The sequence below is a fragment of the Mesocricetus auratus genome, unplaced genomic scaffold (genome assembly GCF_017639785.1).
Source record: "Mesocricetus auratus isolate SY011 unplaced genomic scaffold, BCM_Maur_2.0 Super-Scaffold_100003, whole genome shotgun sequence".
NCBI classification, from domain to species: domain Eukaryota; kingdom Metazoa; phylum Chordata; class Mammalia; order Rodentia; family Cricetidae; genus Mesocricetus; species Mesocricetus auratus.
The window spans coordinates 40,602,662-40,629,795 of NW_024429188.1; the positions used below are offsets into that span (position 1 = coordinate 40,602,662).

General features: G+C 40.3%; 1 protein-coding gene across 3 annotated transcripts in view; it reads left to right on the forward strand.

Moving 5' to 3' along the window:
- Positions 1 to 27,134, forward strand: part of Pcyt1b (phosphate cytidylyltransferase 1B, choline) — a 95,273-nt gene that overhangs the window by 39,472 nt on the left and 28,667 nt on the right. For 2 of the 3 annotated variants that reach the window (XM_040744198.1, XM_040744195.1), the window contains exons 2-3: positions 11,435 to 11,534; positions 17,726 to 17,842. In XM_040744198.1, coding sequence (XP_040600132.1) covers positions 11,435 to 11,534; positions 17,726 to 17,842 — 217 coding nt within the window. Of the gene's footprint in view, positions 1 to 10,524; positions 10,663 to 11,434; positions 11,535 to 17,725; positions 17,843 to 27,134 lie in introns of those variants that run through there. The other variant, XM_040744196.1, reaches the window with a different exon arrangement.

Sequence of the window (27,134 nt, forward strand, 5' to 3'; positions counted from 1 at the left end):
TCTGAGGATCAAATTCATGGCTTTGTATATGCTAGGCAAGTACTCTGCCAACTGAGCTACATCCCTAATCCAAGGTCTGCCATTTTTTGTTTAACCGTGCTGCTTTCCTATTTGGTTGTAAGAAATGTTTTTGGAAAGACTCATTATTTTTTTCTAATTATGTGAATGTGTATGTGTATGTCCAGGGGTATAGACACATGAATGTGAATGCCCTCAGAGGTCAGAGGCATGGGATCCTCCTGGAGCTGGAGATATATGCAGCTGTGAGCTACCTGGATGTGGGTGCTAGGAAACAAATTCAGGTCCTCTGCAAGAGCAGTATAAAATCTTAACCACGGAGCCATCTCTCCAGCCCTTCATTGCAGGAAATGTTTTAAGCCACTAGCCGCTCTTGTGAGTATCTGTCTAGTTAAAATTGGATATCACAGTCTACAAAGGCATTGATCAAAGCCTAGTCAGGCCACCCAATTAGGACTCTCCCTTTAGAACACTGACTTAGGTAGGGTTTCTATCGCTGTGAAGGAGCTACTTACAGTTCAGAGGCTAAGTTCATTATCGTCATGGCAGGAAGCAAGGCAGCATGTAGGCAGACATGGTACTGGAAAAGAAGCTAAGAGATGTTACATCTTGGCCTGCAGGCAACAGGAAATGGTGTCACACTGAGCAAAGCTTGAGCAAAGGATACCTCAAAGCCCACCCCCACAGTGACACAGTTCCTTCAACAAAGCCACACCTACTATAACAAAGCCACATCTTTTAATAACTCCACCCCCAGTGAGCTTATGGGGCCCTATGACATACGAACTACCACAGACACCATATATACTTTACCATGACAGGAATGGAGTCCAGTGTAAATCCACATGTTATAATTAGGTATAAGTAGGTGGCTGGAGAGGTGGTGGCTCAGAGGTTAAGAGCAATGGCAGCTCTTCCAGAGGTCCTGAGTTCAATTCCCAGCAACCACATGGTGGCTCACAACCAACTGTAATGAGATCTGGCAGAATACTGTATACATACTAAATAAATAAATCTTAAAAAAAGAATTATGTATAAGTAATGCTGCCTTTCTTGAATACTGAGGTGAAAAGTAAGTATAAATACAAGTGCAAGAGTCATGGTCCACCGCATTGAGCTCTTTTTGCATAAGTACCCAATAATCCATACATTCCAATTCTCACCCTTGGGTGCTGTTATAAAGGGGGGATCTGCATTTGTACACTGTGTGTTTTGTCCCTTATAGAAATGCTCTTCTCAGATTTGTGTGTGTGTGTGTGTGTGTGTGTGTGTGTGTGTGTGTGTGTGTATGGGGGTGGGGTTCTGGGGCTCTTCCTTGCATAGAGAGTGCTATGGAGGCAAACCCACAAAACAAAACTCTCTTTATCTAGGAGCTGTTATTGAACTTGTAGGGACTATGATGACATCATGCAACATATCTTTTTTTTCTTTTGGTTGTGCTTTTTTAAGACAGGTTTCTCTTTGTCACTTTGGAGTCTGTCCTGGAACTTGCTCTATAGTCCACACTGGCCTCAAACTTACAGAAATCTGCTTGCCTCTGCCTCCTGAGTGCTGGGATTAAAGGTGTGCGCTATCACCACCTGGTTGCAACATATCATTTTTTTGTTTTGTTTTGTTTTTTTGTTTTTACGAGACAGGGTTTCTCTGTATTGTTTTGGAGCTGTCGATCCAGCCCGGCCTCGACCTCACAGAGATCTGCCTGCCTCTGCCTCCCAAGTGCTGGGATTAAAGGCGTGCTCCACCAATGCCCTGCACAACATATCTTTTAAGGTAGTACAGTGCAGGAGATTTCTTCCAGAACTTGCCACCAGGAATGCTGGGCTCTTCTCGATGGCTTTTTTTCTTTAACATAAGAACAATGATGCTACCTGGTACCTTTATTCTCCTTGTTGCTGGACTGCTTAGAGTTAAAGTCATCTTTGTAGTCCACCTCTCTAAAATGCTGACGACTACAGCTCGCATGCCAGCACACCCGTGTGCTTACTTCCCTCTTGATCTTATCTTCTGATGTTTAGAGCTAGCACCCGCAGACTAGCACATGCCAGGTAAGCATTCTGTCACTGAGCTTCGCTTCCGGCCCGTACCCAGAGTCTATTAAAAATATATCTATTTATATGCCTTATTTCCCCAAATAAAGCAAGTTTTAAACTGCCAATTTTTACTCCTTTTAAGCCACTTGAAGATTTTAAGGGCAGGAAGTGGGATAAGAATATAATATGTGACTGATGCTCATCATTAGCTCCTCAAAGCTCAACTGCCTAAGAAAGCATAACTTAGAATAAGGAATTTCTTGCCTCCAGGTAAAGATTCTTTTCTTAGTAGCAATGCCTATCAATGCCAGGCATAGGAGGTCTGTTAACTGTAAGCTGCACTTGCATTTTAGAGCTGGGACATGGGAAACAACAGCCAACACTGATTATAAAGCAAGATTTATTGGGAGACACCTCTTAATCTTGAACCCATTAAAATGTGACGGATGGAAACAGACATTTTATAATCAGTAAAATGTGATTTCGGGTTTACTTCTAGGCTTCTTCATGCTATTTGAAAGTCACTGTTGTGTGTTCCAAAGGGAGCACATAGGAGGGGCTTGCAGTTTATGGGTGGCATTGTTTTTAGAAAGCCCACATCCCAGGGCTTAATACAGCTTCTCCAGAGGCCAGTGATTAATAGTCCAACTCAGATGCAGGTGCTTAGACATTCACTTTGTTTTCTTTTTAATTTGTGTTTTTTGTTTTCGGGACAGGGTCTTACTCTGTATCCTTAGCTGTCCTGGACCTCTCTATGTAACCCAGGATGGCATCAAAATCACAGATGTACACCTGCTTCTGCCTCTCAAACTGGGATTAAAGGCACACACCATCACACACAACTGACCTAATTGTTATGTTTTTATAAACTAAACTATCAAACCCACCCCTGTTAGTCATTCCCTCTTTTCTAGTGCCTCCCATATCCCCTTCAGCATGTTTCCCTCTAAACTTCATGTGCTTTTTTAAAGTTTTAAGCCCACGGAGTCCAGTTAGTACTGCCTGTATGGACACAAGTGTGGGACCATTTGCTGGAGCATGATCAGGCTCTCAGGTGTTGCATCCCTGAAGAAAACCGACCCCCATCTCCCAGAAGCTATTAATTGCCAACAGCTCCTTGGGTAGTGGTGGTATAAATGCACAGTCACTGCGTGTTTAGAGCTACAACAGCCCTCACACGTCCAGATGACTGCAATGAAGTAGTTGTGTGCATTTTTTTTCTTAATGGAGTTCTTACAAGGCAAATTTAAATAAAGTTGCAAATGCATTTTCAAAAGATATTTCAGGTAACTTTTTAACTGTGCTGTATTGTTTTGCTTTTAAACAGCTTCAACCTACTTATTCCCAACAACAGAAAAGTGGGCAAAGGACGGTATTCTCAGAAGAAAATACAAAAGGCTAATAAACATTTGAAAATGTTCAATCTTTCTTGTAATCAAAATAATGCAAATTGAAACAGCATGATGCCATTATTTGGTCTATAAAATTGACAAAGATAATGCTTAATGCCAGTGAGATGGCATTTTTTTATATATTGTAATGTGAGTGTAAATGATTCAGCTTTTGTAGAAGGCAATTTACCAATATATGTTAAAACATTCTTCAAATGTTTATGTTTAAAATGTTTACACCCCTGATCTAAGTAATTTAGCTCCTAGGCATCTATCCTAAGAAAATAATCAGAGATTTACAATTATGTTTAGAATGTTACTTAAATTAAGAAAGCAATTTTAAATTAACCCTTAACAATAGGGAACTATTTATGATTTTTCTTTTTCAAGGATTTATTTGATTTTTAATTATGTATATGTGTGTGTGTGTGCGTGCGTGCATGTGTGTGCACAGGTGTCCCTAGAATCCAGAAGAGGGTATCCAATTCCCTGCAGCTGGAGCTACAGGCTGTTGTGTATTGCCTGATGTGGGCGCTAGCAACTGAACTTGGGTCCTCTGCAAGAGCAATATGCAGTTTTAAACACCAAGCCATCTCTCAGGCTCTACGTATGATTTTCCTATTCAGTGTGATATTTTATCGCATTCCAAATTAGTGAGGTTGAAAACTATTTAAATGATATGATAAAATAGTCATGATGTGTGGGGTGAGAAAAAGGGCTTATGCAGTGAAATTCTTAAGTTATTACTGTGCGTACATGGCAACCCAGAAAGGCCAGAACTAGACCTCAAGAGTATTAGTAACAGTTAGTTCACTCTGGAGAACAGAATTGCGGGAGACTTGTTTGCTTCTCTTAACTTTCCCTAGTTTTCTAAAATATATACTGCGATGATACTATGCACACTTTGTTCCTGAGTTTAATGCCTGTTTCTGTCTTTATCAGTAATCACCTTTTCTAGTTACCATTCAACAAGTATTTCTTCAGGACCTGCTCTATGTCAGGTACTGCAGGGAAGTAGAGCTAACAACAAGCCCTTGTTTCCTTGGAGTTTCCATATAGGTAGGGAAAGATTGGCCACAAATTTAGTGTCTCCTAATCTGCCAACTTGGACCCTTCTTCTACCTGCATTCATGCTTTTAGATGTTATAATGTAAATTTATTTCAATTGCTTTAGATATCACTTATATTCATTCATCTTCCAGACTCCTATTGCCAACTTAGTCTTCTGTCCCAAACTTCAGAATTGTACACACAGACCTGACCTCCCTACTTAGAGATCTAACACGAATGTCAGAGTGAAGCAGAACAGAACGCCAAATCTTCACATCTGTCCTACCACAGATTTCCCCTTCTAGTACCTTTGCCATCCAAAGAATGGTAACCCAGGTGGTCCAGCTCTTCTGCCTAGTTACTTTGGAATTATTCTAGCTCCTTATTTTTCATACTTTGTATCTATTTAATTCCAAATTTTTTTTATCCAAAGTCTATGTAAAATCTGATTTCTTATTACGTCTACAGCAGTGGTTTTGTTTCTACCTTACATTTCTTAGTATTTTTTCTCAACACACCCACTAAAGTCCTGTAAAAGCACAGTCAAAGCTAGGTGTGGTGCTGCATGCCTGTAATCCCAGCATAGGAGAAGCTAAGGAAAGAGAATCAAGAATTCAGGCAGTCACCAGATAAATAGTGAGTTCAAGGCCAGCCTGAGGTACATAAGACCTTGTCTCAAAAAGAGAACCAAAACCAAAAACTAGACAAATGACTCATTGAGAAAGGGTGCTTGCTGGACAAGCATGAGAACTTGAGTTTTGATACCAGCACCCGTGTTTTAAAAAAAAAAGATGTAGTCACATGCATGCATAGAGCCCAGTGTCACAGTGGGGAGAAACAGGAGGATTATTACTAGCTGCCAGCTTAGCTCCAGGTTCAGCGAGAGACCCTGTCTAAAAGAAAAAAAGACAGAGAGTGCTGGAGGACACCCGACATCCTCCTCTGGCCTCCAGATACACACACACACCTACCCACACCTACACATATACAGCACACATACATAAAGATACCCACACCCACAGCTCCTCCACCACGTACTTAAACAAAAAGATTAGAACATGCTTGTTTGCTTGCTTCCCGCTTCTTTCTCCTCTTCTACCGGGAATTGAAACTACGCTCTTGCCCACCCTAGGCCAACACTACCATTGAGGTACATCCCAAGCCTCTTCTTACATTTGTTTGGAGACAAGGTCCCACTAAATGGCCCAGGCTAGCCTTGAAGTCACTCTGTAGCCCAGGCAGGTCTTGAACTTCAGTCTCCTGAGTAGCTGAAATTGCAGACCTTTTTGTTTGTTTGTTTGTTTTTGTTTGTTTGTTTGTTTTTTCGAGACAGGGTTTCTCTGTATTGTTTTGGAGGCTGTCCTGGAACTCGCTCTGTAGACCAGGCTGGCCTCACACTCACAGAGATCTGCCTGCCTCTGCCTCCCTAGTGCTGGGATTAAAGGCGTGCGCCACCAACACCCGACACTGAAATTACAGACCTTTAAATTTTCTTTCTATCTCGTTTACTCTTGAGCTTTCCTTAATTTTTACATAGCATGTAAATCACCATTTAATACACTATATATATTTTAGGGATTTTCATTTTGCATTCAGTGAAATTCTTAGGAATGATTCCTTGTTGGTATATTACTTCTTAATATGTACACACTATAACAAAATGAGAAAATGGATACTTCTTGGTGTTGAGCCATATTCTGGGCCTCATTAGCCTCCAGTCCATGGAATCCTGCTGGTAAGGCTTTCATATCAGCTACCTGATGTGGGATTTTACATAATCAATGACTCAATTCATGAATCTAGTGACTTGTGTATGCCAGACCTATGTTCAACTGTTAGATGCTTTGTTTTTCCTTCTATTTTATCTTCAAAAAGGCCAAACTGTTGTGACCCTAAATTAAATCTGGATTTTAAATTATGTTTAGATATGAGAAAACAGAATTTTTATGATGTAATTTTTAAATTCTCATTTTTGTTTCTCAATCTAATCAGTTCAGCAGTTGTCAGCCAGTGATGTACAGTGCATGAGTACAGTACTATGTGTACTTTTTTGCACTTGAGTAATAACTGTATCACATACTTTACATAGTACATAATAGCTCTTTCTGTATGCCCGTGCATGCGTGTGTATATGTGTGTGTCATTATGTGTGTGTACATGTGCACACACGTGCATTTATACATGTCTTGCAAAAGTCTTGATTGTAGCCCTAGCTGCCCTTGAACTCCTATTTGACCTAATCTGGCTGGGAACTCACGAGCCTCATGTCCTTGAGTACTCTCTTCCCTTCTTCCCTTCTGTGCCTGTATACCCCACAGCTTTTGTTTCAGGTAAATGTTTGACAAGTCTCAGTCAAAGAGATTCTACAAAAGCAATGTTCAATAAAGACTATCCTTTCCTTTATGGAGGTTTTTGGGACTATGGCTTTCTTATGGCACTGTGGTACAGTTTCCATAACTGAAGCACATGCAACAAATGGGAAACATTTTCACAAGTAATGTTTGGGTGTTCTGAGATCTTAAGTTGAGCAAGAAGAACTTTTACTGTGGCCTAGCACCAGCTCCTTAGTCTTGCAAGGCCCTTGCACATGTGAGGCTCAGGGCCCTGGGCCAGGGCTTCTTATTTATTGAAAGTCCTCACTCATGCTGAACAACAGTCTCCCGTGCTTCTCCAACTTTCAATTTGGCCTATGGTTCTCCAGAGAGGTATGGTGTATGGTTCTGATGACCCCCACTGTTCTAGTTACTCAGTTTCTATGATTTGGGTGTTGAAAAGCAAGTGACATTGGTTACAAATATGAAGTGACTGGAAATTCTGAATGCCTTTTGAACTACTATCTTCTGTTGTTCTAAAAGGACCACTCTTCGCTTTGGTGGGTTGCTGACCAGAGTCACTTGTCTTTGCTGCCTTTCTTATTTGTTCCTTTATTTACCTACCTTGCAGAATCTAACATCACTTAACTGTGTAGTTTGTGCCAATAAACACTAGAAAATATGATCTGGGTGCCTTAGAGCCAGTCCAAGCTGAGGCTTGCAGTGACTACATGTGAGACATCTGACACATGCTTCTCGGAGTTGGGGTAAAAATATAGGCCCATGCTTTTACTACTTCTTCAGTTAATGGTTTGGGTTTGTCCTTCCTGGGTATCAGTTAATGGTTTGGGTTTGCCCTTCCTGGGTATCAGGCGTTTCAGTTTTGTTTCTGAGGTCTCTTCGTCCTGTCTAATAATCTTGAGTATTTCCTCAGTTCAGAGGGAGCCCCAAAGGCAACTGAGTCTAAAAGATCTACCACTGCTGTGGCTTCTTGTCATCAGTTGACATCACTGTTGAAGACAGGTTCTGTATAGTTCACTGGGAATTGTACCTATTTTGCAGAGTTGTTGCACAAACTAAATGAGCAAATATATTTGACATTCTCTCTCTCTATATATATATACATATGTATATATATATCACTATGTGTACAATCAAGGATTTAGTTGTTTTACTGTGTTATTGGGTCCCATTTTTGTGTCTTACAAAATGCCTATGTCTGGAATACATCAGAGGATACGAGTAAACATTTTGGCTTTGCTAAATATTGAGGACTAGGTTGGGACTTTGATTCCTTATAGATATCTAGATAGTTCAAAGGCCAGGTTGGCCCCATCCTCTCTCCTCCTAGAAGATTCCAGGTATCTCATTCCCTATTTTTCTGAGGTTGGTCCATTGCTTATATGTGGAAAAAACAGAACCCAATGAGCATAGATTCCTTAGTAGTCAAGTGATTTGTTCTGCTCCTGAAAAGGTATTTCTTTTTAATTGTAATCTACAGTGTTCACACTGAAAAAAATATTACTTCAAGTCACAAGAGGTAGTTGGTATTTGCCAGGCCACCCCTAAGACTTGGTTAATATAGAATTTAATTATTTTAATTTAAAATTTATTATTATTAGTAGTAGTAATTTGTGGGTACAGAGGTCATACTTGTAGAGGTCAGGAAACAACTTTGTGGAGTCAATTCTTTCTGTCTACCTGGGAATTGAACTCGGGTTTCCAGGCTTGCATGGAAAGCACCTTTACCCACTGAGCCATCTCATTACTCCAATATAGTGTTTAATCCTCAACCCAAAAGCTATTCTGTGTCACTCTGAAATCTGCTGGAAGGCAGGGCTGTCACTTGTTTATTTTTACATTGTCCCCGATCCAAGCATAGTTGTCTTGTATATTACAGAAATTAACCCTTTCCATGACAACAGCTGTTACAGGGGCTCACACACAAGCACTCTCATGCACTTCGGGGTTCTGTCTGTCTTCCATCTCTTCAGTTTTCTCATTTCCCTACTTCCGGGTCATGAGAATCAACAGCAAGGTGCACAGTACGCATAAACTCTATCTTCAACTTTCAGTAAATATTACTATTTTAAAAATGTTCTCTCTGTTTTAAATGCCACCTTCCTTATGAAATGACAACAGTTTGTCTGATAAGTTTTGCGACTAGTACATAAAATATTTCTAAAGTTATTTATTTTAGATCATTTGCTAAAGAGTCACTGTTCATATATACACACACAATGAAACAGCTAGGTGTGGTGGCACACATATCTAATCCAAACATTTGAAGACTGAAGCAAGAAGTTTATGAGTTCCAGGTTAGCCTGGGCTATATAGCAAGCTATAGCTAACCTAGGCTAGCATGATAGTAAGACTCTATCTTTAAAAATCCCCACAATAACAACAACAAAACAGGGGGCTGGAGAGATGAGGTTAAAAACACTGGCTGTTCAATTCCCAGCAACCACATGGTGGTTCACAACCATCCGTAATGAGATCTGGCGCCCCCTTCTGGCCTGCAGGCGTATATGCAGACAGACTGCTGTATACATAATAAATAAATCTTAAAAAATAACAAAACAGAAATAGGTAATGATTTCTTAATAGAAGATATTCCCCTGTGGGTCTGGAGAGATGGCCTGGCAGTTAAGAGCACTGGCTGCTCTCCCAGGAGGCCTAGGTTTGGTTTGCAGTACCCTTGTCAGATGGCTCACAACCACCTGTAAGTCCAGTTCAGGGGATTGGCTGCCCTCTTCTGGCTTCTTTGGGTACCCACATGCATGTGGTTTATTCACACACAGACATGTGCATGGGCACAAGCACACACACATAAAGGCACTCTCATTTGTAACCACTACTAATTTGGATTGTGTTGTCAAAATGCACTTATAAGTCCTCTTATTTGTATGGACAACTACATTATCCATCATTGTAGAGAACACGGTGTCTTGGAGAACATGGTCTCATCAAGAGGGTACATGTCTGCTAGCCCTGTACCTGGGAAGATGAGGCATGATGAGTCTGGGTTCAACTTGGTTTGGGTTATACAACTAGCCCCTGTCTTTAAAAAGAAGATTTAAAAAGCCAAGGACTGGGCTAGTCTTATCTCTACATCTAGCCTCAGATTTTAGTATAGATGGCACTTGACACATATTTGAGTGAATGAATGAGTGACTGAAGAGATATGAATAAATGAATGGCAGAAGTAAATCACATCCCCTGTTCAGACGTGAAGATCCTTCCTCGGTTAAATCTTCCCAAGTTAAGGAATAGCATCTGTCTCCATCTCTAATAAGCAATTCATGCAGCACTGTGAGTAATGTTTACAGTGACTAGTGAACCTTAGCTTTAAAACAACAACAACCGGGGATAATGCGGTGGTGGCTGTGGTAATGACATAGCTCAAAGACTGCAAATGGACAACTCTGGATTGCCCTGTTTATAAAAACACCACCCGCTTTGTCTTCCTCTGTCTGGAGAGAGTGAGGTTTTCATTTTAAGAGGCTGACTAAAAAATGCAGGGCCACTTCCTGGGCAGGCTTCCAATTGACTACATCTTTCTCACAGCATTCCCCAGAGCGGCAGCCCAAGCTGCCTGGGGCGGGGCCTCTAGCCATTGGTAGCTGGGGAAGCTACCACAGGAGCAGTTATCTGCAGCCCGCCAGAATTACTGTGCTTTTAGGCTCTCTCCGGGTGCAGACACCAGCCTTGGCCTTTGCACTGAAGAGACGTCAGTATTTGTGATTGGTCAGGCTGGTGTGTGTGTGTGTGTGTGTGTGTGTGTGTGTGTGTGTATTACAGGAGATGTCGTGCCACGATTCCGAATATGAGGTTCCTTTCAGCCGAGTGTCCCGGGTGTGGGTGAGTCTAAATATCTGAAGACTGCCCTTGTTGGTTGGGAAATGTTCAAAGCTGGGCATTATGATTTTCCAAGGGCATGACTTAGCATATTTCTTAATCCTACTGAGCGTCGGTTGCCTTTTCTGTGAAATAGGCATAGGATGATGGCATCCTGTGGAAGGATAGGAATATGTGTGCAGCATAGCGTGTTGGGAAGCCAGAAAGAGATGACAGCTCCAAAGCAGTTCACCTAGCACCTGGCATATGGCCTGCACTGTGCAGCTGCTCTTTCTTCTTTTTTAAGACACGGTCTTACTCTATAGCTCAGGTTGGCCTTGAACTTTCCATCATCCTGCCTGAGTGTTGGGATTATGAGTGTGAGCCACCATGCCTGGCTCGCTCTTAATATTCCTGATGCATCAGTTAAAGGGGAGGGGGAAGGGACTGTGACCACGCTTTGTTTCCAGGAGTACACTGTTGCTCTGGCAGGCCCAGCAGATATTTTCTACTTCCTCCCTATCCCCTCGGGTCTCACTCTTTGAGGCCTGAATCAGTGTGGAACACTGAGGAACTCACTCCATAGCTCACGCTGGCCTGAGACACTCTGTGAGCCCCCCCCCCCCGACTTGGCTTCTTGAGTTGAACACTGGGATACAGGTGTGATCCGTCAAGGCCTGCTATATTATTCTTAGTCGTACTTACCTACCAAACAGGAAACTTCAAGGAAGGTTCACGGTGCTGAAGAAATGTTCATCAGAATGTGTTCATTTCCCTTCTCTGTCTTCCCTTCTAGACCCTGACTGCACCAGCTCCATTTGCAGATGAATCCAGCTGCCAGTGCCAAGCACCTCATGAAAAACTGACCATTGCTCAGGCCCGCTTAGGAACACCAGGTAAGGCTGCTGTTCTCATTTCTCAAATGGACTTTGTCTTGACACTTGGAGTATCACAAAGCATTACATGAGCAAGGCTCACTTTTAGAGTGGAATTTTGTGATTATAGCACAGCGCAAGAATGGTGAGCATTAATGTTGAGAACTATGGGTATGGTAGCTTGTAACTGTAATCTCAGCACTGAGAAGGCTGAAGCAGGAGAACTACTATGAATTTGAGGCCAGCATGGGTTACATCGGGAGTATTCCAGAACAGCCTGGGCTGTTGAGTGAGACCCTATAAAAAAATCAAAGCAAAAAATCAAAACAGTAGTAATGACTACAATCAAAGTAGCCAAGGCAAGAATGGAGGAGAATATAGGTGCTTAAGCCCCAGCCATGGCGTTTATGAGTTCTACAGACTCTAGCAATTCATGAAAAAAGATCTGGATTCATCTTCTCATTTGCAAAACAGGAGCAATATCTTGCTCTGTGTGGTTTTTGTGACAGGTGGATTCTGTTAAAAGTACATTTTTCAAGGTGTTGAAGAACTAAGCCACTATAATTGTAACTATTCTGAAATGCCTTCATTTTTATGTTTTAAGTGGGCCCTAAAAAAGATTGGGTTCTGTTCCAGAAGTGTATTCCTCTATTCATTCCTTTAGCCAATTATAAGAAGACCAGTGGGAAAGGTATGTAAAAGGAACTATAAAGGGCCATTTCTGCTTCCCAAGGGCTTTCACAATAATTAAAGAGACTAGACAGCTAGACATGAGGGAAAAGCCACAGGCACGTGTTTGGATGTACAACACTGATGATAAGTGGCAGTTCAGAGAATGGCACATTCATATGGCCTGGAGAGGTCAGGCAAGACTTCAGGGAGGGAGCAGAACCTAGCTGGTTCTTTTGGGAGATGTTTTGGACCATGTCTACAGAACATAATAACTTCTGGGAGGGTAGAATAGGAGCAGTGCAGGAAAGCACAGAGACTGACAGTTGTCTGTGAGTAATTGGTTAGGATGGAGTGCAAAATAAGACTCGAGTGGGTTAAGCTTTGAGACATAGGAAGCCATCACAGAGTGAGCTCCTACTGCCACTGTGAAACCAACCCAAGCTTAAAGGAATGCATGGGGCAGGGGCAGTTTATTACCTGACAGTAGTAGGAATTTATTTATTTATAAAGATTTATTGGGCTCTGAGCTGTGGATCAGTGTCTATCCCTGGTATACAATCTGTCTTCATGTGCCTATAGCACAAAGAGAGATGCTCTCTCAGCCTGGACTCTTAGGGGAGTGCCTTGACCCTACCAAGAGTAAAATGATAGACTCTAGACATCCCCTATGTGGAAGGATTTGGCAATAGGGTGGGAGGGAGGGTGGAAGGGGAGTGCGGGAGGAGGGGAGGGAGAGGGAACTGGGATTGACATGTAAAACAAGCTATTTAAAATTAAAATAAAAAAATAATGTAAATCATCAATTAAAAAAAAAGAAATAAATGGTAAAAAAAAGATTTATTTATTTTATTATGTATACAGTATTCTGCCCGAGTGTATCCTTGCAGGCCAGAACGGGGCACCAGATCTTATTACAGATGGTTGTGAGCCACCATGTGGCTGCTGGGAATTGAACTCAGGACCTCTGGAAGAGAAGCCAGTGCTATTAACCTCTGAGTCATTTCTCTAGCCCTGTAGTAGGCATTTATTAAACTTGTACAAGGTGCTAAGGTCTTTATGCATCTCTGGCCATTTTCCTCTCACAACTCAATATGGTCAGTACTTTCAGTATTTGGCACATAAGGAAAAGAAAAGAAGGCTTAGAGAGCTTGCAAACTGCGCAAGTTCCTTCAGTTGGTAAGTGGCAGGACTTCTCACACTGGAACCTGTATCACAATCACCAGGAAGACTTGTGGACATACAGATGGCCGGGACTCCCCACTGGGGTATCTGATTCTGTTCACATGGGGTGGGCCCCAAGAAGCTGCAGCTCTGACAGCCTCCCAGGTACTGCTGCTCTCTGGGAACACCTGTTGAGTAGAAGAGCTGAAGTCTTAGCTCCAGAATGCTGTAGAATTTGAGCCTCTGAACCCCGACACTCAGCTTCCTCTTTAAGGACATCCCTCAAAAGCGTTGAGGTCATTGATCCATTTTTATACTTAAGTGTGTAAGATTCAAGTATGTAAAGAATCACATGGAGGAGCTGGAGAGATGGCTCAGCAGTTAAAAGCATACATTGCTCTTCCAGAGGATCCAGGTTCAATTCCCAGCACCCACGTGGCAGCTCACAGCTGGCTGCAACTCCACTTCCAGGAAGTCTTCTGGCTTCCATGGGTACCGGCATGTACGTGGCACACATACAGACAAGCAGGCACACACACATATACCTTCAATAAAAAAGTATTAAAAATCCTTAAAGAAAGAGCTTCCCTAGTCTCCCCCATTCCTCTGCTATCAGACCAAGAATGGGGGATGGCCATCTGCATTTTTTTTGTTTTTTGAGATAGGGTTTCTCTGTGTAGCTTTGGAGGCTGTCCTGGAACGTGCTTTGTAGACCAGGCTGGCCTCGAACTCACAGAGATCCTCCTGCCTCTGCCTCCGGAGTGCTGGGATTAAAGGCGTGCTCCACGAATGCCTGGCTGGCCATCTGAATTTAAAAAACAGCCTGGATAATCTGTAAATTGGTGGTTAGGGATCACATACTGAGAAATACTGGCCCAACAATAAAGTCAAGAGCTTTCTAAATGCAAATTCAGGTGTCTATTAGTAAGCTTTCTGTCACGCTGATAAAATTCCCGAGAGGGAGTTAGCAGGAGGAAAGATTTAGTTGGGCCTCAACTCCTTGTTTCCATCTCCCAACAGAACTGTCACCGGGGGAACCAAGCCTTCAATATAGGAGTTTTGGGGCAGTGGAGGTGAGGGCCGGAGGGGTGAGATCAAGATCCAAATGAAAAGAAAGTGATTATGTGGAAAACAGAATTGAGCTGAAGTTAAAAGATAAGCTTCAGATGTGAGCAGAAAAGGACCTAAGTTCTGTAGATGTTAATACGCAGCTTCCCGATAGGCTGTCCTGTCCCCATCTCATTTAATCTTTGAAAAATCCCAGAAGACTAGAGAACTGGTGTCCTAACTGGGTAGACCTAAGATTTCAAACCCCTACTTTATGCAGCACAAGGACCTACCCTGTAGAGAGCTGTCCTCAGCCAGCCTTGGGGCTAAGTGAAGACATGCTCAGGCCCTGAGCTGGAGGGCGGGGGTGTGTGTGAATACAACGGAGAAACAGTATTTCATTGTAGCCATTTGCTGGGTGTTTGCAATGTCTGTCAATTCATAGTCTCTCTCCCTTCCACCCTCCTTCCCTCCCTCTCTGCTCCCTCTTTCCTTTCCCCTTCTCCCCCCTTGAAGAGACCAGGAAACCAGGTTCACTCTTTGCTTTAGGCCCTGCAGGAGTTTCCAAGTCTGGAAATTGCTGACACATTACAATTTTAAAACGTGATCTGACTGCTAAATCAACTATGCAGATAGTCTTCAAGTTTACTAAATGGCCTTTTCCCCAGTAATTATGTCATCTTTCTTTACTTTTCTTTCTCTCTGCTTCCTGAATTCATTTATCCTGATCACCTCTGAATCATTAACAAAAACTTTCACAAAACTACCATCTGCTTTCTTGTGAGATTTTTATATCTTAAAACAAATTTTCCTCAATTGAATTGCAATTGAATAAGAGCATTGAAATCCAAGATCCCTCATTAGAGAGTTTGTTATTTCAGAGCATTTTCTGTTTACTGCGTCTTATTTAGAATACAGTATAATCCTGTGAAAGCAGTTCTGTTTTTTTCAAAAATAGTATATAATTGAAAACAGTTGAAGTTCTCAATCTGACATAAAAATCTCCATATTTTTATTGGAGAAATTTAATTTATTAGCAACATTGCTTCATCTGAATCTATTAATGTAATATTTCTTTATGTTCTAAATTAATGGTGTTGGGTTGCATCAATAAATAATCACAATTTTAAATCTAAACCCTAAGTCGTTTAATAGAAGTTTTCAATTCTCCATTTTGGGGTTCATGGTGCTGAAGTTGGAACTCAGGCCCTTGTGCATGCTGAGGAGGCACTCTGCCATGAGGCCATACCCCATCCCCTAAACATTTCATTTTATAGCATTAATATAATACATGCATGCATTTTTAAAAGTCAGCAGCATTCCTAGGTTTATACAGAAAATCGGCATGCTGGTGAGATGATTCAGTGGATGAAAATGTTTGCTGCACTATCATGATGACCGACTTTGAGCCGTAAAACCCAATAGAACTGAACTGCTCTGATGTTATCCTCTGACTTCCATGTGCATACTGTGCAGGCATGCATGTCCTCTCTCTCTCTCTCTCTCTCTCTCTCTCTCTCTCTCTCTCTCTCTCTCTCTCTCTCTCTCTCTCTCTCTCCTCCACCTCCTTCTCTTTGGCTTTCAGAATGGAGATACCAAAAAACAACAACCCTCTTCCTCCATTTGTGCCTGCTTTATACACTACATTGGTGCAGCCCAACCACTCAGCATTTCTTTCTGATTAGAACGAAATGGGTCTCTCGTCTGGCTCAGCAATAGCATCCTGCAGGACTAGAAAGGACTAGAGTATGATTAGATGTTTCTAACCCAGAGCACCACCACTATATACAAAATCGATACATTGACTGACTTCTCTTGTGAGTCACATGCCGACTCTCTTATATCACAGAGTGACCTTGTACAATGGTATGCTGGGAAACATTTTGCCTTCCAAGATGAAATGAGCCTTGCATTTGCACATGTCTGGGGTGAAAACATCCCCCCTATCACAGCTCACTTCGACCACCTATGGACTTTGGAATTGGAAAGAAGAATGAGCAGCAATCTGAGCAGACACCAAAAAGCATTACTGTCTTTGAGAACAGGACTCGGGGCTTTCTTCAGTCCTGAGGCCTTGATGTTCCCACCAAGAATGTGATAAAGAGTAGGACTTTAAAAGCTATATCCATATACACGTGGCTGTATGTGGTGGCACATGCCTTTATCCCAGCACTCGGAAGGCAGACAGGCACATCTCTTTGAGTTTAAGGCCAGTCTGTTCTGCATAGTGAGTTCCAAGCCAACCAAGGGCATATAGAAAGATCCTGACTAAAAAAATTAACATGAAAAAGAGAGTTTGTAGATTAGAAGCCTGTTCTTACCCTGCCATTTCCATCATTCAAGGAACAGAGCCTATATGAAACAAAGCCTCAGATACAAATGCGAGGGCAGAGAACCTCAAAAAGATCACATGCTGCATGACTGGGTGCTTTTTATGTCTCTATTCAGCTCACTGGCTCACTTCCATTCTTTTTTTTTTAAATATTTTATTTGTTTTTTATGTATGCAGTATTCTGCCTACAGGCTAGAAGAGGACACAAGATCTTGTTATAGATGGTTGTAAGCCACCATGTGTTTGCTGGGTCTTGAACTCAGGACCCCTGGAAGAGTAGCCAATGCTCTTAACCCCTGAACCATCTCTCCAGTTCTTCCTTCCTTCCTTCCTTCCTTCCTTCCTTCCTTCCTTCCTTCCTTCCTTCCTTTTTTTTTCTTTTGGGTTTTTCCAGACATGGTTTCTGTGTAGCCTTGAAGCCTGTCCTGGAACTAGCTCCTATAGATCAGGCTGGTCTCGAACTCACAGAGATTTACCTCCCTCTGCCTCCCAAGTGCTGGGATTAAAGGTGTACACCATTACCTGGACCCTCACTTCCATTCTTGAGGATGATTTTTTCCTTTCTTAATAATCATCTATTTTTAGTTCCTGCCTCACTTAAAAGGCATGGCTATTTCTCCATCCATCTTTCTGGTGGCTGCCAGGATTTCTCCCTAAACTCTACATTGTCCTCAGGTCTCCTTCTGAGTCCATTTCTAAAGTCTTTAATTAACAAGATGAAGACAGGTACACACCACTGGCTCAGACATCTGGGGAGAAGGAGCTCTGTTTTTGTCTTCCTTGTTAGGTAACACTGTGTGTTGTGTTGTTGAATTCTTTTGTTGTTGTATTTTGATGCCTTTATGAGTCTATTTTTAAAAAATTAATTTCATGCACTAATGTTAAACTAATAACATGTGGATATTGTATCTTCTGTAGGTAAACTTAGCACTGTAATGATGGAAGGTAATGGGACTTCCTTATTCAGCAGTTGGGTTAATCGTGTCTCTTTCTTCCGCAGTTGACAGGCCTGTTAGAGTGTATGCAGATGGAATATTTGACCTCTTCCACTCAGGTCATGCAAGGGCACTTATGCAAGCAAAAACACTGTTTCCCAACAGCTACTTGTTGGTAGGAGGTAAGAAGTGCATTTTCTTTGTCCAGAAACTCACTTATAATATGCTTCCTGAAAAATATCCCTTTCAGATGTCTATTAATAAAATCTGACATTGTTAATGTTTCCAGTTCAGCTTATACCACCTCACTTGTTCACTACCTGGAATTCAAAATGACATTTAAAACCATAGGAGAAATGACATTATAAGACTGTGTACCATTGTGCCAGAGATGGGGGGTGGGGAGAGAGACAGATTAACGATACCACCTCATATTTTCCATTAATGCTTTTCTCCTGATATTTGTGACATGATGCAATTATGTTCCTAAAATTTTCTAGAGGATCAAGGAAAATGCATTACTCTGATTTCAAATCTTGGGGAACCAAAGGGGTTTAGGATGATTGGTGGTGCACAAGGTCGCTATCTACTTTATTTGTGTGCGACCTGTAGCACTTAGGAAGGTGTTATGCTAATAAGATAGACCTAATCACTTATATAACCAAGTACAGTGTGATAAAGAAATGGAGAATTATACATCCAGGCCCTCTTGGTTCATAATGAAGGAGATGACTTTCTTCCTAAAAGTATAGAAAGAGAAACATGGTTTGGCATAGACTGATGTTTCATCCTCCAGAAGGGTTACCTATTCTAATTTTGGTGAGAATATAGTAATTGACTGTGGAGACGTGCATGTCACTTCTGTAGCTCTGGAAGCAGTACACCCATCCATTGTGATTAGTTTCATATCTACCCACTGGGATCAGTTTCTGTGGTGATACATTGGACTAGGCACTATAAACCTTGAGATCCCCAAGAGGGAGAAAAATGCAGAGCCAGGACATTCCAGTATCTAATATCATCTTATATTATGCAAGTATTTTTTAAAAAGCCACTCTCTGGAAATTTCAGAGGGAAAACTTGCAGATTTTGCTAAGGGTACTAACCATGTGACTATTAAATAGAGTTCTTTGAGAATGACAAGATGATAAAAGCAATGGCTAATAGGCAAATCATATGAAGGGACCCAAAGGAGAAACTACTTCTTGCTTTCTTTCTTTTATCCTGTCTCTAGAGTGAGTACTGCTACCTGGAGTCTTCTGGGCTACTGGAGACCTGGGAAGATCTCTGTAGCATGTGGGTTTAAGTCATTTAGGTGATCTGAGCTCAGAGGTGGTTTGGTATGGGCGGGTCACAATTAACTATGTGACCCAGAATTTTAAACTCTTACATGGGCCCACATGAGCCTTGGCAAGTTGTCACTTTACATTTTGCTGCCACCGGTGCCTTGAGGTTTCTTCCTGTGGATTTCTGGTCCAGTAAGTTGTGAGATAAATATATATAAATATAAATATATAAAAATATATATTTATATTTATATATAAATATAATATAAATATTATAATATATAATATAAATATATATAAATATATTTATATTATATATTATAAATATATTATATATATAAATATATATAAATATATATAAATATGTATAAATATGTATAAATATAAATATATATAAATATATATATATATATATTCTTCCTCGCCTTCTCTCTTCCTTTCCCTCTCTTCTCTTTCTGTCTCTCTCTCTCCCCACTTTCTGCCTTCATTTCTCTGAAAACATGCCGGTTTTTCAGTTATTTCTTCCCTTTTACTTTTCACAATGGTGTAGTGATATTTATGCTCTTTAACATGCCACACCAGAAGCCAGAAATACAACACTGAAAATTTAAAACAAAATTATAACCAGATATGCTGGTACATAACTGTAATCCCAGAACTGGGGAGGTTAAGTTAGGAGAATCTTGAGTTTTAGGCTATCCTGGGCTATATAGCAAGATCCAGACCAGTTTGAGCTACACAATAAACCCTGCATATCCAAAACAATTAAATTAGTTACTTCAGTTAAATAAAATTGTTCTCAGTCACTTAAATGCCTCCAGTGGCATCTAAAAACTTTGAAATATGCCATTATACATTTACAGAATACAAAAAACTTTTAATTTTTGAATACTTTATACATTTACCCTTTTCTCCTCAAATTTGTTCTTGCCTATAATTTTCCTAGTGTGATACTTTAGTGCTTGTAAATCTTTTAGTTGCTTTTATCATAGTCTCTAAATGAGAAATACACCTGTAAATCAACACACAACCAAGTACCACATTATGCATTTTGATAAGTGATTGTTAAACATAAAGATAAATGTGATCAGCAATTTCTCTCTTAATAAAATGACTAGGATAGTCTTATTTATGGATGTGCCTGTGGGTGAATATAACATATTGCCAGATTGAGGCAAGTTATAACAATAATTTTGTTTATGTTTTCATTGCTGTAGTGAGTACTGAAATATTTGTTCACACAAATGTACTGGTGGGAATGGAAGAAGTTAGTTAAAGTGATATCACTCAATTCCTTGAGTTCTTTCTGAATTATTTGCCCTAACTCAGAAAACCAATTTATTATTATTGCCACTAAAACAGTCTTACTTGTTTGTCAGGTGGAAGTTTGATAAGATCTTTTGCACAGAATGGATTGAAAATGGTCTGACCTGCAAAGAGATTTATTATAAGCTTTTAGAATCATTTGTTCCTTCCCTTTCTGGGAAATTATAACAAAAGGTTTTATCAAGATTTATCAAATGGCTCTTAATTATCACCCTTGCTTCTTTACTTGAAAGCAACTTATTCAAGCAGATACATGAAAAAAGAAAAGATACATGAGAAAAGAAATGGAAGTATTGGTAATTGCGTTAAAACATTACCAATCCAACAATCTCTGAAAAAAATGTTTTTGGCATTTACTTTTAAAACAAAGTGCTGGGGCTGGGATTTTAGCCTACTGAATTTGCAGAACATACCTTCTAATTTAATTAGCAAAATGAGTCCTGTAGATGGATTTTTCTTCGTGCTGCCAGATCACAAACAATGATGTGGAGACCTCATATTAATTATGAAAGCTTGGCCTTAGCTTAGGCTTTCCCCCAATTAACTCTTATAATTTAATTAACCCATATTTTTTAATCTACATTTTGCCTCATGGCTTGGTTACTTCTGATCTACACCATATATCTAAATTCTTTAGAATCTCATTGGCATCTTTCTGCCTCTCTTCTTCCCAGAGTCCTCTCTGTCCCCGGAGATCCTGCCTAACCTCAGCCAATCACAGCAATATATCTTCACAGAGTATACAAATATCCCACAACCGAATAATTATTGTCAGATTTACTAAAACCCGGAAACCAAAAAATGGCTTTTAATGTAGCTATATTAATACAATTCCAAGAAGCTTTATGAAAAATACTGAGAAATTATTATAAAACATGTTATATAAAATAGAATCATTCAAGATTAAAACAATAAAATGCAACAAATGTTATAAGCAAGACAATGAGCCAGTATCCTTAATTTGTTGCAATGTGGTACAATTCATGGATAAGATTATCTGGTATTTATAAGAGGAATACAGATTTTTAAGAATTCTTTTCCTATTTTTAATAGCGTGTGCGCATGTGTGGAGGGGAGGCAAGCGCATGCGAGTGCAGGGTCTTGCATATCCCTAGAGCCGAAGTTACAGGTGTTTGTGAACCAGGTTGTAAGCCAACTCATGAGGGTGTTGGGAATCGAACTCAGGTCCTCTACAAGAACAGTACTTGATCTTAACTGCTAAGCCATCTCTCCATCCTGCCCCCCTCATTCCTTGAGACAATCTCACATGAGAAAAAAGTTTGATTTTGGTTTTGGTTTTTGGAGACAGGGGTTCTCTGTGTAGCCCTGGCTGTCCTGGAACTCACTCTGTAGGTCTGCCTGCCTCTGTCTTCCAAGTGCTGGGATTAAAGGCATGTGCTACCACCATCCAGCAAGAAATATGTTTTTAAAGGCATATTATTCTGAGCTAGGCATGGTGGCACACACCTTCAATCCAAACACTTGGTAGGTAGGTGAGTCTGTGAGTTCCAGGCCAGCCTGGTCTACAGAGTGAGTTCCAGGACAGCCAGGGCTTGTTGCACAGAGAAAACCTATCTCCAAATAAATAAATAAATCAAAATAAAATAAAAGGCATGTTATTCATTCTTTAAATAGTGTGCGTGTGTATATGTGGGTGTGATTGTAATGTATGGCTTTCAGGAATAATAGCATAAAATTAAATATAAAAATCATAAATAACTCAATTATCTTTAGTGGGTACCATGATTAAAAGTTCCCTATGTACTTAAAGAGAGAAAGAGGCATATTACTAAAAATTAATTGTAGGTAACTTTATTTTTCATCAGGAAGAGGTAGAAAACAAACATTTTAGAAGATGAAATTAGATATGGTCTATCTGTAAATGAGATATTTTATGATGGGAATTTATAAAATAGGGTCTCATCTTCCTTTAAAATAATGCATGTAAAATATAATGTAATGCATATAAAAATAATGTGAATGTTTTACCCAGGCCTTTATTGTAGTGTATCTTAAAAATTTTATAATTCTGGAAAATATTTCAGATATATTTTTGAGATGCAGCAGTACCAGCCTATACAGCTTTGGCTTATTAAAGTGATTTTGAAGTGAATAGCTGGAAAAAATGCTTACTCTTAACTACAAGAGAAAAGCCATTTTTAGGATTCAATATGAGTGTTGAGAATAGCTGGAAAAATGCTTACCCTTAACTACATGAAAAAGCTATTTTTCACATTCAATATTTCTTTCTAGTGCTCCTTTTGCTTTGAATTCCTGGACCTTGCCCCTCAAGATCCATGCGTTCTTTGATAATACACAAGAGAAGCAGAAGCAAAATTGTTAGGCCAAAATTTGCATCATTCTCCAGTCTACTCTGGTTCCTAACACCAGCTTTCACCTGTAACAGAAGTGTGTGGCGGGGGGGGGGGGACAAGGAGGCACTAGAGTGGTGATTCTCAATCTGTGGGCTGTGGGTTGTGACCCCTTTGTGAGTGGAAGGACCCTTTCACAGGGATCGCATAGCAGATGTCCTGCATATCAGATGTTTACATTGTGATTCCTTACAGCAGCAAAATTACTGTTATGAATTAGCAATGAAAATAATTTTATGGTTGGGGTCACCACAGCATGAGGAACTGTATTAAAGGCTTGCAGCATTAGGAAGGTTGGAAACCACTGCCCCACAGGTTCATGGTGCTCTACATGATTTTTAAGGTTTGTGTTTAAAGTGTTACCCCTCACCCTTTGCAATACTCCACAGTGAGGTTTGCACGGTGCCTCTTTTGGAAACTGCGATGAGTGAAGTTGCAAATATAAATAATTTCTCGGGTATATCAAGTTGAAGAAATTATACTGCTAGAAGTTGAGGCTCTGGACATTGTTCTCAAGTACCCTGCCACCTCTGCATGCCCTTGGGGCTATGTGGACCCAGTACAAGGAGACCTTTGTCTTAGATTATCTTTTCAGAGTGTCCCAAACTAACTTAATAGCAGACAGCTCTGGCCTGAGGAAAGTCAGGACACATTTAAAGAAAAGCTATTCTGTCTTGTTGGTTGAATGGGTGACTCGCAAGCGTATGTGTGAACAAATAAAAATGTTTGTGCTGAACTTAATGAAGGGTGTGTCATACTAATTACATCTAGGAGTAGATTCAGTGTAGGAATTTCTCTGGATGATGCTAAGCTAAGTTTTCACTCATAAAGACACTGTTGTTTGTCCAAGTACATGGACAGGTTCTTGGTGGAAGTCCTTGGTGTTCAGCCGAAATTATTTATTTAGTGTGTGTGTGTGTGTGTGTGTGTGTGTGTGTGTGTGTGTGCAAGTGTGGACATGTATGTGCCATGACACATGTGTGGAGGTCAGAGAATTCTTGGAGGAGATGCTTATCTCCATCTACCATGTAGGTTCTCAGGACTCGAACTTGGCTGCAAGTGCTTTTCTGCTGAGTCATTTCGTTGGTCTCCAGAAAAAAAATTAGAAACTGTGGTTTACTTTTAAACTTTAGTAACAGACACCTCCATATTTCCATTACGATTACAATACTTGCATGTATGATTTTAAGCATGCAACCAGTAATGATTTGAATTTTTGTCCTGTACAATCTTACCCTGTTGGCAGCATTTTAATGAACTGAGACTATGTACTTACAAAGTACTTTTATCCATTTTAATATTAAGGTGCAGCTCAATACATTGAAATTTTATAGCAGAAAGGATTTTTTTAATCCTAAACATTTTTGTTCTTTGATTTAAGTATTTTTATTTTATGTGCATTGGTGTTTTACTTACACATATCTCTGTGTGAGGGTGTCAAATCACCAGGAACTAAGGTTACAGACAGATGTTAGCTGCAGTATGGCTGCTGGGAACTGAACCTGGGTCTTCTGGAAGAGTAGTTGGTGCTCTTAACCACAGAGCCATCTCTCCAGCCCCAAGCCTAAACATTTTTTAAAGGATAAGTTCCACCAACACCTACCTCTACTTCAAACAAAGGGAATAAAATAAAATAACAAATAAAGTATTATTACTACTATAATGGTAACTTCTAGTATACTAGATGTAAATATTACTTCACAAACTTGAGTTTATGCTTTCTTGTATTTTTACTAGTTAAAATTAAGTATTCCTCTATAGCTAAGGGTATTTGGATCTATGGTAGACCACTTGCCTAGTATACAGGAGGCTCTAGATTTGACCCTCACTTGTCACATGAAAATGTAAAGAAAACAGTGAAAACCATTCTTAAAAAGTATTCTTCTAATATTCCACTTTGCATGGCAGATGGGAAATTAAATTTCTGTCCTTATTACTTCATTCTGCAATCAAGTGTCTGAAACGTCTGTACAAAAAGGAGAGGGAGTTCCTACTCCTCTCTTCCACTGTCCTCTTTATCCAGCTCCATACAGTTGCTAGCAGAGAGTGACGTCATTCCACCTTTCTCAGCTGAGGGACTTGAAGTCTGCACCCAGATGTGAACTCCAATTACTAGAGACATCCATTCTTCATCTCATCTAAGGTTCTGCCACTAGCCCTGATTCCTGTGGTTTCTATAGACATTTGACCTTTTGTCCACTGCTTAAAGGAATCTTCTCTTTTGCTATCTTCTCCCTTATACATGTTTCCCAAGGAGCTCTAGCCAGGAAGCAAACTGTCTAACAGCATCTTGAACATTAGCACTTCTACAAGAAGTTTGTAGCAAGAACCCCGGACAAGCAATTGGAGTTAGGGTAAGGAAAAGACAGCACAAAGCCCAAAGGAGTATTTCCACCAATGCTCCTATATTATTACTCTTATTAATAAATGGCTAGTTTTTAAAGCATTACTCTTCATTCATGTGATTCATCAAAAGGAACTCTTAAAATTTCACCCTTGTTCAAAGACCAGACAATTAGAACAGCTTTCCCAGTAAAAGAGGAGCAGAATTGGTATTAGAATCTGAGTCTTTGGGGTCCAAAAATTCAAGTCCTGTGCTATTTTTTCTCTCCTGTAGGGTGCTTCACTTTGAGCACGGTGAGCTGCCAGGATAGGTTAGCTGCAGCACAAGCACCCAGAGTGCAATGAATTCGTCCATGGAAGGCCACTGCTAGGAGTGCTCCATCTGGTTGTCAGAGTGCATTTGCCAACACTCAAGAACAACAATGCTGCTTTGGGCGTAATTAATGTTTAGACAATGCAGGTCAGCATGTTCAGCTGCTTCTCGAGGTCACTTCTGAGTATGAAAGGAGCTGTGTGTTGCCGTAAACTGTAAACAGGATGTTTGTTTTCTCTGCGGTCTATTAGGAGACCGTTATCTCAGTCATGTAAAAGTCCTAAGAAATTGCTCAGGTGCAGATTCAGTAAGGGGGAGCATATAGGCTGGACCTGGTTTAGTGCTCTCTGAAATATAGAACTGACAGATCTGAAATCCATTTCTACTCAATATGATTCCTGATGTAGTATCGTAATAAAATTTTTATAGACCATCTACAAACCCCTCGATCTGTTTTTAAGTAGAATAGTGTGGCCCATACATGGCTCCTATTTATGAAACCAAAAGCTGACACAATCAGTGAATCACTGCATAGTCATTATGGCCCTACTACCTGCCCTACCTCTGACCATGATGGATGATTTAGAGACAAGCAGGTCTCTTTATTCAAGCTGTTCATATTATGCCTCAGGAGACTTGCAAATGTTGTAAGTATCAGAATCACCATGTATCTTGTCAAAGACAGAGCTGTGTGGACCTCACCAGAGATACACTGAATCAAAACCTCAAGGAGCAGCACAAACAAACAAACACACACACACACACACACATACACACACACACACACAGAGAGAGAGAGAGAGAGATCATCACATACACGCAGACACACATACAGAAATATTTTTTTAAAAATTCATTAGATTTATTTAACTATTTAAAAGGTGCTCACTCTAGGTGATGCTGGCCAGATAAAGAACATTCCATGACACATGCAACCATGGCAAAATATTCCAACAGACAGCCATTATAGACCAGTTTTTACTCCAGGTGAAATTTATCAGGAGTAAGGATGAGTTTTTTTTAACTAAAAACATTGATAATATGCAAATAGTTACCCGCCTTTGACAAAGGAAGCAATGTAGTCACATAGGTAACACTTCTGCTAACTGCTTCTACTTTACTTCCTCTGCTGCACGTTCGGCTATACAATTTTCTAGATTGCACCATGGTTTTGATGCCGGCATACTGTAAGTGACTGAAACAAAGTGGTTTTGGTAAAGCTGACATTGACTCCTGTGTAACCTTAAAAATAGAAATGGCTATGGGAGCCATTGTGAGTTAATGTGAAATAAAATATCACACACTTCCGTTTCTTTTGACACAGGGTCTCAATATGTAGCCCTAGCTAGCCTAGAACTCACTATGTATTCCAGGCTGGCCTGGAACCCATAGAGATCCCCCTGCCTCCAGAGTGCTGGGCCTAAAGGTGAGCACCACTATGTATGATTCAAACATCTTTCTATTTAATAAGCTCCTTGGGTGATTCAGCTATGCAGGTGATGTTTTGATAATTTAAACTGCTACAACAGAAAGCATCTCAGGAAGTCTTTGTTGAAGATATATGTATAGGGCTGGAGATATGGCACAGAGGTTAAGAGCCCCGGCTGCTCTTCCAGAGGTCCTGAGTTCAATTCCCAGCAACCACATAGTGGCTCACAACCATCTATAATGAGATCTGGCGCCCTCTTCTGTTGTGCAGGCATATATGCAGGCAGAATACTGTATACATAATAAAATCTTTTTTTTAAAAAGAAGATAAAAGTATATAGGCGCTATATAGTTTGTGTGTTTGTGTACCTACAGATTCATTTGTCTCATGTGCATATGTGTTGTC